This window comes from Vigna unguiculata, chromosome 4 (assembly GCF_037176805.1).
Source record: "Vigna unguiculata cultivar grain cowpea cultivar isolate G323 ecotype 2 chromosome 4, ASM3717680v1, whole genome shotgun sequence".
Lineage (NCBI taxonomy): Eukaryota > Viridiplantae > Streptophyta > Magnoliopsida > Fabales > Fabaceae > Vigna > Vigna unguiculata.
In genome coordinates this window covers 36458297-36470422 of record NC_140795.1, presented here as the reverse complement: position 1 = coordinate 36470422, position 12126 = coordinate 36458297, and the positions used below count along the sequence as shown (strand labels likewise).

The window sequence follows — 12126 nt, the reverse complement described above, 5'->3', positions numbered from 1 at the left end:
TCACAATTTTTGAAATGGAAAGTGTATGCCGTTTCCGAATCCTTTTCACAAATTTATGAAATGGAAACTGTATGCCGTTTCTGATATATTTTGTTTTTTTGCTTACACCCATTCATTAAAAAATTACACCCTCACCTCATTCTTTTAAACCTTAGTTGTAAATAAATTTTGCATCATAATCTCTTCAAAATTACACCCACACCCCATTTCTTTCTTCTTGATTCCATTTCCGGTTCCGACAACAATGTTTAATGAAAAGAAGTCGTGAATAAGATTGGTGGCATGCATGTACGTGTTATCCTCGTCTTAAAAATAGAGTTGAAATCCATATTTGCATGGTTCTTTTGTGCGACGGGACGAAACACTCAAACATCAAAAAACCAAAAATTTATTTTTTCAAACGGATTACATAATCCGTTTCTCAAAGATGTGACACGGAATTTGTAACCCGTTTCACCAAGTTGCTTGTACTTTTATGTCAAACGGGTTCTGGGAGCCGTTTCATATGTTTGTGAAACGGAATAGGTATTCCGTTTCATACTTGGATTTTGTGTGTTTGTATTGAATGTTGATACGTGTATGTTGTGTTATTGGTGAATTTTTAATGTGAGTGAATTTATACTGTGTGACGGGTGAATTTTCTAACCTAAATTATGCAATCACTTATGAATATCAGCATGCAATCAGTTTCCAAATTTTGATAAGTATTGCATTCATTGTTTTTCTGTGATTCGTCTTGCATTCTTTATGCATTTTTTTTAATTGCATTATTTTTTAATATTCTTATGTATTATGTGGTTACCCTCGATGAGTAATTTACGTATTAAAATACTTTATTTTTATTATAGTTCATTATGGAAGATCATCAATTTAGTTATTTGAGTTTCTTGGATTCTCAAGCGGATTCTCAACTAAATTGTAGTCTCATGTCGGACTTTTCTGATTTTGTTCATGATATCTGCGAACAAGATTATACATCTCATTTTACAACCGATGATATTTTCCCAACACATGAAGATTTGATTAAGTGGGTTAGAGGGGTTGCTTATAATCTTGGATTTGTTGTCATTATTCTAAGATCAGATAAATATAATGGACAACCAGGAAGAAAGACCCATGTATTATTAGGTTGTGAAAGAGGTGGAAAATATAGAAAATACAAGTCTGATGCAGAACTGAGTTTATTTGGGACAAGAAAATGTGATTGTCCATTTAGATTGAGAGGGAGACCCATCTCTCAAGGGGAGGGATGGGTGTTGAACGTAAAATGTGGTTACCATAATCACGATGTCTCATCTACTCTAGTTGGTCACCCCTATGCTGGTAGGTTGAAGTCTACTGAACAGTCATTGCTTGTTGATATGACTAAAAGTCAAGTCAAACCTGCAAATATACTTCTCACCCTGAAAGAAAAAGATGAGTGTAATGTTACAACCCTGAAGCAAGTGTATAATGCAAGATATAGGTACAAACGTTCAATAAGAGGTTCTAGAACTGAGTTACAACAGTTAATGTTGATGTTGGAACGTGATCACTACATCCATTTTAGTAGATGTCTTGATGAATCTGATGTGGTTAGCGATTTGTTCTGGACCCATCCTGATGCTGTGAAGTTGTTAAATTCATTCAATATTGTGTTCTTAATGGATAGTACCTATAAAACCAACAAATATCGGTTGCCATTACTTGAGATTGTTGGTGTGACCTCAACAGGATTAACTTTCTCAGCCGCTTTTGTATTTTTATCTAGTGAGAAGCAAAATAATTTCATTTGGGCTCTTGAAAGGCTCAGAGGTCTGTTTATGACGTGCGAGGGTGGTCCACAAGTCATTGTAACTGATAGGGATCTTGCTCTAATGAATGCTGTTGGCATTGTGTTCCCTGAGTGTTATCATCTTCTATGTCGTTTCCACATTCAAAAAAATGTGCAGGCAAAGTGCAAAATGTTAGTAAATTCTGTTGACGCATGGGATGTTGTACTTCAAGCCTGGGAGAATTTCATGGACTGTGAAGATGAATTAAAGTTTAAGGAGTGTGTTCATCGTCTTGAGCTTGTTTGCCAGCCGTGGCCTGTATTCTTTGAATATGTTAACGACTCGTGGATCATTCCTTACAAGAAATTCTTTGTGAAGGCATGGACGAACAAAGTTATGCATTTGGGGAATACAACATCAAACAGGTATATTTGCATTTTGCTATTAATTAAATTTATTTATTAATGGTTTATATGATTTCCTTGTATAAATTGTACTAGGGTTGAGTCTGCTCACTGGAGTCTGAAGAAAGTTCTTGGCAGTAGTATGGGAGACCTTTGTTCGTGTTGGGATGGCATTCACAACGTCATTATCTTGCAACATAACGAAATTAAAGCGTCTTTTGAAAGAAGTATAAATCTGATCAGTGACTCTTACAAGGCATTGAGTTATAGAAGATTAGTGGGAAATATTTCTTTGACACCCGTAGGATACCCAAGAAATATACATTTCATTGCCCTAGGCTCTAATTTACCATCATTCACGTGAGCATAAGAAGGACAACCAAATATACGTAAACCAGAATAATTAGAAGGTTTACCAAACCATACCTCTTGAGGAGTCTTTAAATCAATAGCAGTAGATAGAGACCTGTTCACCAAATAGATAACAGTATTAACGGCTTCAGCCCAAAATTCTTTTGAGAGACCAACATTTAAACGCATACACCGAGCACGCTGAAGTAGTGTTTGATTCATTCGTTCAGCGACACCATTCTGTTGTGGTGTATGTCGTACTGTAAGGTGCCTGACTATACCTACTTCTTTGCAGTAATCATCAAACTCTGTATTGCAGAACTCCAGTCCATTATCTGTTCTTAGAGTCTTGACTTGTTTCCCAGTCTGTTTCTCAACCATAGTCTTCCACTCCTTGAACCGTCCAAACACTTCATCCTTGGTCTTCAAAAAATACACCCAAACCTTTCTAGAGTAGTCATCGATAAAGGTCAAAAATACCTGCATCTTCCATGAGACAAGACAGGGGAAGGACCCCATAAATCAGAATGAACATATTGTAATTTTTCAGTTGAAGTGTGCTTACTGTGACAAAATTTCAGCCTGCGTTTTTTACCCATAACACAAGATTCACAAAATTTCAATTTCCCTGTCACCGCTCCACCCAACAATCCTTGTTTACTTAACACAGCAAGACCACGTTCACTCATATGACCCAATCTACGATGCCATAATTCTGTATTATCAACATGTTGCTCTAAGGAGTGGGATACAGACACCGTTCCCTGAAAGGAATGGCCAAGCATAACATAAATTCCATGTTGTAGCTTTCCTTTCATGACAACCAGAGCACCTTTGGAAACTGTAATTTGTCCATCTTTTCCTGAAAAATTGTACCCTTGTTTGTCTAAGGTACCAATAGAGATCAGGTTCTTTTGCAAGCCAGGAACATACCAAGCATCAAACGTTCTAACAATGCCATCATACATTTTTATCTGCACAGCACCACTTCCTTCACACCAAGCTCCTCATCATCACCCAACTTTACACTGCCATTCCATTCTTTAAATGAACTAAACAACTCCTTGTTAAAAGTCATGCGATAAGAAGCACCGGTATCCATGACCCATGTATCAGCAGAACCAATAGTGCTGACCGTCAAAACATCTCCGCCATCTCCTTCATCTGAGCATATTGTCTTTCACGTTGTTGACAGTAATACTATCCCTGCCATACAACATAGTATCAATAAAATTTTCATATGATTTCGACAGAGAACATAACAAAATAATAGCTTGATCCTCATCATCAATTTTAACTCCAATACTTTGTAGATCCAAGATAACTCGATTAAAGTTATCAAGATGATCTCTCACAGATATATTCTCAAACATCTGCAACGTATAGAGACGTTGTTTCTAATACAACCGATTGGTTAGAGATTTTTTCTGGAATTTATCTTCCAACATCGTCCACATCCCTGCAGCTGTTGTCTCTTCACCCACCTCTCTCAGAACTTCATAAGTCAAACTCAAGAGAATCAAACTGTGTGCTTTTTCCAACATCAAGTTCTTCGCATCATCTGTCATAGTCGCTGGTAATTGATCTGCACCCTCTAGTGCTGCAGCGCACCCCTGATGCACCAGAACCGCCTTCATCTTCAATTTCCACAAAATGAAATCATTCGATCCATTGAATTTATCAATATCGAATTTGTACGAAGACATTGCGTTTCTCCAGAGTAGGTCCCTAGTGTAACCTAGAGCTCTTTATACCACTTGTTATGCCAAGATGAAAAGAAACAGATTAAGAGAAAAAGAAGACACACAAATTTACGTGGTTCAGTCAATGTGACCTACGTCCACGGGGCAGTTCAAGAGTTTCTTATTTCTGAATAATGATAGAGAGATACATGATACAGATGCCTTTTAGCCTTATAAAAGTGTAAAAAATAACAGCCCCTTTAAACCTCATTACAACCCATAACTATATCATAAATATATGAAGTAAGGAAGATGAAGGGACAACATAACATTCAAGGCATCTTAACACTTTCAAATGATTTTCCTTACAGATGAGAATGTAGTTCAAATCAGAAAGTGAAAATGTTCTTTTGTGGTCTCTATCATGGTGTCATCGTCTAATTCTCTAACTCTACATCATGGTGGTTGTTGAATAAATTCAATAACCTTGTTCTCACTATTTGACTCCATTAAAATTATGACTTATATGTGTTTTAGTTGTTAGTGATGCTTAATTTCACTGTTTGAGTCTCACAGAATAACATGGCCTTGATTGTATTTTGTTTCGATTTTATGGTTTCAGTTATCATATTATTTTCATTTGGGTGTGTGAGAGTTCTATATGATACGTTTGGTGATATTGATTATTGGAACAATTACAGGCGGCGATCATATCATATCAGATTTTTGTTGGATAAAAATTTTCAAATTCAATTTCTTTTACACATTTTTTTGCTATGTATTATGATAATAATATACTTGCATGATTTTCATTAATAAAACTTTGGTTATTTATTTCAAGATATTCATCTGAACAAATTCAACATTTTGACATGTGCCTCCTTAATTATTTTTTTCATTTATAGAACTAAGTAAAATGTGAATTCATGAGCCCATTATTGTTATTTTGTGATATTAAAACAAAATTATTTTATTTCAAATTCTTAAATTAAATGAAAATTCACTTCAATTCTCAAAATATGCATAAACGATAATAATTAAAAAAATTTAAAAAAAAACAAAAACATCACGAAGTGACAGGTGACTATCATTATTCATGACCGTTAATTATGTAAACTGTTAAAAAAAATCAAATTAAACACAATTGACGAAAACTAAGATTTATTTGAGAATAAAAACAAAATTAAGATTGATTTGACAAAACTTGATGAAAATTGGGACCAAAATATTTTAACCAAAAGTATATATATACGGGATGTAAAACTATTTTATCATACATAAAATGCTCATAAATTATGTAAATTTTAGTGAACGTTTTTGTAATCATATTCAAATAGCTTTCATTATAAAGTTAAAAGTAACCGTAAGAAAATAAAAAATATTTAATATGAAAAGTAGTAGTATTTTATTTGAAAAAAATATAAAATAATAAAAAATTACTTTGTGTACCAAGTTGGGTGATAAATGATAATATATAAAAGTTTGTAATCAATTTTTAAGTCTCCGTGTTTTTTTTTTTTTGGGTACTTTTAGTAAGAGACTTTTAGGCTATGCTTACTTAAAGGTGAGTAACTATTCATAGAGAATGGCAACTATGGATTAGAGGTCAGATATGTGTTTGTTTAAGTGGATTGGAGAGTAAGAAAAGGTAACGATTTGCGGGATCTATTGATTTTGCCGTCTCGGTTAAGTTGAGGTCATTTGAGATGGATACTTGTTTAAATACATTTTTACCCTCAAATTAAATATGTTTTCTGTATGTGCATGTGTGCGGTTGATGGAATCAGATGAAGAGGGATCCGATCCCATGAGGGCGGAACCAGTGGCGGATCTTGACCGAAAGTATTGGAGGAGCCAAAATAATATAATTTTGAGACTATTAGATTCAATCATTAGTATAATGCTTCAAAAAATGGTTTCTCTAACTTAACAATTTGATCTTTAGTATAATGTTTCAAAGATGTGAAGAAGGAGAGTCTATCTTATTTTCATCAATAGTTACTTTTTTATCACTCTTAACAAATGAATTTATTCTTTTATTCTTTGTCAATATACCTTCGTTGTAAATAATATTAAAAAATAATTTATCATAATACAACAAAAAATTAAAACATGTAATTATCAAAAGAAAAATATATTATAGTCAAGTCACAATTAAAAATTTGTTATGAAAAAACACATAATACATTATTTATATTTCTTCTATATTCATAAGAAAATGAATATACAAAAAACTTATGAGATAAAAAGTAATGTTTTCGTTATCGAGACAAGAGATAAGAAAGAAATAGGATAAATGAGAACAAAAATAATGAATTTGTGTCTTCAAAAATAAGAAGAAAATATGAGAGTGAGAGATGATTACAATTTGTGAAGAACTAAAAAGACTATGAGAAGGAAAATAAAATTTATCTTAATAAATATTTGGTTTAATTGCTCTTTTGATTCATGTTTTCGTTTAAAAATGTTAAGCTGGTCCTCAAGTTATTTATCTCAATTTGATCCCGATCTTTGAAAAACGAATACAATTTGGTCTTTCACGATAAATTTCGTTAAATTTATTAAAACGGATCAATAACTTTTTCGTTAAAATTGAGACTCTTAGTATGGATGGTTTTCTTTGTTAGTGTAATTAACATAATCCTAGTGTCAGTTTTTAGACAAAAATAGGGACAAAAAATAAATTAAACCGAAATATTTTTATTCTTTATTATATTTTATTTTATATTTTATTATCTATTAACATTAAATGTTGTGTTTTATAAAAAAAAAAATACACAATTTAATTTTCATCAATTCCTAAAATATACTACCTACAATTTAAAAAATTTCAAATATATTTATAATATATATATATATATATATAAATTTAAAAATTTTGAGGGGGAGGGGGGCAGGGGGGTGTGGCATGTCCCCTCCCTGCCCCTAAGACCCTAGGAAGATCCTCCCCTGGGCGGAACCAATCCATGAGGAAATGTGAGAGTGGATTCGATCCATGATAGTTCAAGTACACTTTTTATTAAACTAATGGGTCTTCCAAATTCATTGCAGAGTATTATGGTTTTACTTCCTTTGGACCATGTTTGTTTTTAAAAAGCAAATAATAATAATAATATATATATATATATATATATATATATATATATAAATATGTATAATAATTAATGATAATTACTATATTGTTAAATTTTAATATTTTTAATTCATCTAATTATCATTTAATTTTATTTTTACCATCAAGGATATTTTAGTAATTTTTAAATTTTTATCTATTAAAACTTTTTTTTAATCTATTACATCAATCAAATTAGTCACTAACTTTTACAAAATTCATCTCCAAATTCACTCTTTTTACCTTCTAAATCCCCTTAAAAAAACACACATATTCATCCACTCAAATTAACACAAATCCATCTTCACACTCTCCCTTAAATCTATCCTACGAACCGAACACACCCTTAGGCTTTGTTCCTATGGGGGAGTGGATATGGGGAGAGTGAGAAGATGGATTTGTGTAGATTTGGGTTGATGGATTTTTGTGTTTTTTTGGGTGGATTTAAAGGGTAAAGTGAGTGGATTAGGAGATAAGTTTTATGAAAGTTAGTGAAAGATTTGATTTATGTGATAGACAAAATTAATTATTAAAATAGATATATTTATTAAGTTACCATAATACTCTTGTGTAAAAAGAGATGCATTTTTTGAATTGATATTGTTAAAATAATTTCTAAATTAATTAATTTTAATCATAAAAATAATTAAAATTAATTCAAAAATAAAAATAAAATTGAAAGAGACACTTACCCTTCTCCTCTTCGAATTTCTAAACAGTAATTGTAAGTGCAATAGAGAAAATAAGAAAAATGATTAAATCATAAACAATAAAGAATTAACAAATGCCACTTTCAATGGCACAAAGGACTGATTATATTAGATGTTAGGTGAAACTGATGTTAATGAGGGGAAAACAAAAACCAAAGGCCAAAAAGAAGTAGGCATTAATATATTTTGGGGCATGAACAGATAAATTAATCAACAATAACTAAATGGCAACTAAAAACCAAGCACAGATGCATAAACCTACTTCAAGACCCAGATGCAAAAATTGAGAGTGGTAGCATGAAGAACAGTAGCAACAGCAGAGCCATGAGAGTTGAATGTGTCCAGCAGTAGCATAAAAGGAGCATTGCTTACATCGAATAACTCATCAGCTCCGACGACCACCTTCACCACCAGTACAAACACATAGCTCCTCCGGCAACTCCAGCAACTGCAACCAACTCCTCCACCTGCAGAAAACCAAAACAAAAGGTAAAAAAAAATCCAACGACACCGGTGTTGTAACTAGTGTCATTCCTTTAATAAACAAGGCACCTTTAATAAACAAGGCACCGATGACGTAACCGGTGCCATCACTCAACACACTGCAGCAACACCGGTTAGCTAACCGGTGCATATCACCACCCCACCACGTCCAAGCACAGCCACCACCTCGTGCAACCACTGCCACCCCTTCATCCTCTTCCTCGCCCACCACACCGAACCACCTCATCTTCTTCCCCCTCCATCAGACAAAACAATCACACGCACTGATAGATATTATTATGCCAAATAATTTGTTATTATTTTGAGTATATTCTGCAGCATTAGTTAGCCTAAATTATAGCTTGTAATTTGTATATATTCCTTATCAATGAATATGAAAAGCATGGATGATTTCCTACATGGTATCAGATTAGGTTACCTTCCTCCAATCCTAATAAACCTACCCGTCACTTCCCTTCTCCTTCTCAACCAATTTTTTTTTCCTTCTACTGCTGCCCATCAATGGCTGAAACTTCCAAATATCACTCTGCCCTCTCTGTCACCAACGTGAAGCATCTTATTCCTATTACCTTGGACATGGAAACGAGCCAATATCACTCATGGGCAACCTTATTTAAGGTTCAAGCCAAAATTCATTCGGTGCTTGAACAAATCATCCCCCCATGGATGAAACAGCCATAGTAGAGTACCAAATAACCAAGGCCGCTGATCTCTCACTATGGACACGCCTTGATGCTGCTGTACTCTAGTGGATTTATGCCACTATTTCTCCTGATATTCTCACATCGATACTTGTGGCTGATGACTCTGCCGAAAATGCTTGGCAACATGTCGCTGACTTATTTCAAGATAACAAAAACTCTAGGACAGTCTATCTTGAAACTCAGTTCACAAACACGAGTTTGGCATATTTCTCAACGACCTCCATCTATTGCAATCGACTTAAATCTCTTGCTGACCAATTATCCAATGTTGGGGCTCCTGTTTCAGATCAACATTTAGTACTCCGCTTGCTTGTTGGCTTAACTGAAGGCTATGCTGGTTTTGTCACGGTTATGCAACAAAAGGATAACTTGCCCAGTTTTGCTATCGCATGCTCTCGATTGAAGTTGGAAGAAACCATGATTCAGGAGCGAGTAGCTCGTGCATCTGGTTCCACCGCCCTTTTAACTGTGGATGATGGATCCCCCTCACAGTCACAACCATATACCACTCACAATACTCCTTCACTAGGACGTCATAATACAAACTGAGGTAAGCGACCCACTCGAGGTCGAGGCAACAACAATCGCGATGGTAGAGGCGGACGCAGCGGTGGCGGAGGTGCAAGTGCTGGACGAGGTGGTGCAGCACACCAGCATCCACAATACCAAGCCTACCCACCATATCCTCATCCCTTCTTTAATCACTGGGCTGGATGGGCCCATCCTCCTTGTCCTTATCCAACAACTTCGTGGCAACCTCGACCTCCACGTCAAACTGGTATTCTTGGACAACGACCACCACAACAAGCATACAATACATCAGTAGCACCACTTCCTGTTGCGAACACACCTACAAACATTAATGCGGATATGCATACCCTTACCCTCTCTCCACCGGATGAGAATTGGTACATGGACATTGGTGATACCTCTCATATGACAACAGATAAAGGTACACTCTCCTCTTATTTTTATTCGAGCAAAAATCATAATATTGTTGTTGGTAATGGTCATTTAATTCCTATCTGTGGTCATGGAAGCACTACACTATCCCCACCCAACCCATCTTTACACTTAAACAATGTGTTGCATGCACCAAAACTCATTAAAAACCTTGTATCTGTTCGAAAATTTACAAGTGACAATTTCGTTTCTATTGAGTTTGATCCTTTTGGATTTTCTGTGAAGGATTTGCGAACGGGGAACCATCTAATGAGGTGTAACAGCTCAGGGGATCTCTATCCCATCCTTCCCAAAAATCAGGCCATATCTCCACTAACATTTCCTTCTGCCTTTATTGCTCTGTCTCCCAATTTGTGGCACAATCGTTTAGGCCATCCAGGAGCTACTAGTTTTCTTCGTCATCAAAATTTTATTAATTGTAATAAAAACAGTCACAATTTTTGCACATCTTGTCCTCTTGGTAAACATGTGCAATTGTCGTTTCATGCCTCTTGTTCATTCACTGAATTACCATTTGACATTATTCACAATGATATTTGGACTTCCCCTATATCTAGCTCTTTTGGCCATCGATACTATGTATTGTTTCTTGACGACTTTAGCAAATTCTTATGGACTTTTCCTATTTCTAAAAAATCACAAGTTTTTTTCATTTTTCAATCCTTTAAAACTCTTATTAAAACCCAATTTGAAAGAGATATCAAGAATTTCCAATGTGATAATGGAAGGGAATTTGATAATAGTCCATTTCAAAATTTCTGTCGCCAAAATGGAATGCAATTTCGATTTTCTTGCCCTCACACCTCTTCTCAAAATGGCAAAGCTGAACGGACAATTAAATCAATTAACAACATTGTTCGAACCTTATTAGCACACTCATCCATGCCACCTTCTTTTTGGCACTATGCCCTTTCAATGGCCACATATCTCCTAAACATTCTCCCAACCAAAGTTCTAGGATATCGTTCCTTGATGCAAATCCTCTATCAGAAAAATCCCCTCTATTCCCATCTTCGTGTCTTTGGTTGCCTTTGCTACCCTCTATTTCTTGCCCTAATTCATAAGTTACAAGCTCGATCCACCCCTTGTGCATTTCTAGGCTACCGATCAAACCATCGCAGTTACAAGTGTTTTGATCTTTCAAGTAAAAAGATAATTATTTCTCGACAAGTACTTTTTGATGAGACATATCCTTTCTCAAAAATACATGATCCATCTCCAACTGTGTATGAACCTTTAAGTGACGACTCCACACTTCATTCCTCACTTATGCACACCTGTCCCACAAACTCCAACACTACAATCCCCTCTTTTTTTTTATGGCACCCATCACAGATCCAAGCCTAAGCTCTCGACCGATGTCTCCTTCAAACTCACCCATTACCTCTTCTTCTTCTCGGACATCCACCCATCAGCCCATCTTAAATAATCCCAGGTCTCACCATATGACCTCCACCTGATAATTTGAGTGCTTTGACCACCACCTCTATTTCACCTTTGCCTAAAAATTCGGTAAGTGCTCTTCATGACCCATATTGGATATATGACATGACTGATGAATATAATGCTCTAATTAAAAATAAGACATGGGAGTTAGTACCCCGTCCCCCTGATGTGAATATAATTCGGTCTATGTGGATTTTTAGACACAAACACAAGTCTGATGGTTCTTTTGAGCGGCATAAAGCCCGTCTTGTAGGTGATGGTAGGTCACAAATGAAAGGAGTAGATTGTGATGAAACATTCAGCCCCGTAGTGAAGTCGGCGACCATTCGAATCGTTTTGAGCATTGCTTTATCACAATCATGGCCTATTCATCAATTGGATGTAAAAAATGCTTTCTTACATGGCAATCTCAATGAAACAGTTTATATGCATCATCCTATGGGTTTTAAAGATTCCTCTCATCTTGAATATATGTTTGCTTGTTAAAGAAATCACT

The 12126-nt window shown here is 35.1% G+C and overlaps 1 protein-coding gene and 1 pseudogene across 1 annotated transcript; both read left to right on the top strand.

Annotated features, from left to right (window-relative positions):
- Nucleotides 1-1092: 1092 nt before the first annotated feature.
- Nucleotides 1093-2421, top strand: LOC146887102 (protein FAR-RED IMPAIRED RESPONSE 1-like). Its single transcript, XM_085672025.1, has 4 exons — nt 1093-1118; nt 1217-2179; nt 2255-2313; nt 2402-2421. Exons 1-4 carry the CDS (start codon nt 1093-1095, stop codon nt 2419-2421), a joined length of 1068 nt encoding a protein of 355 aa, XP_085528151.1.
- A 6597-nt stretch (nt 2422-9018) lies between these two features.
- Nucleotides 9019-10444, top strand: LOC114172253 (uncharacterized; annotated as a pseudogene).
- The last annotated feature ends 1682 nt before the right edge of the window (nt 10445-12126 follow it).

Bases quoted from the DNA above. Each gene is read 5' to 3' on its own strand.
- LOC146887102 (XM_085672025.1), top strand. From the start codon at position 1,093: ATGGACAACCAGGAAGAAAGACCCAT. The intron at 2,180-2,254 runs GTATATTTGCAT...AAATTGTACTAG, and splicing joins GGGAATACAACATCAAACAG to GGTTGAGTCTGCTCACTGGA. The intron at 2,314-2,401 runs GTTCGTGTTGGG...AAATCTGATCAG, and splicing joins CAGTAGTATGGGAGACCTTT to TGACTCTTACAAGGCATTGA.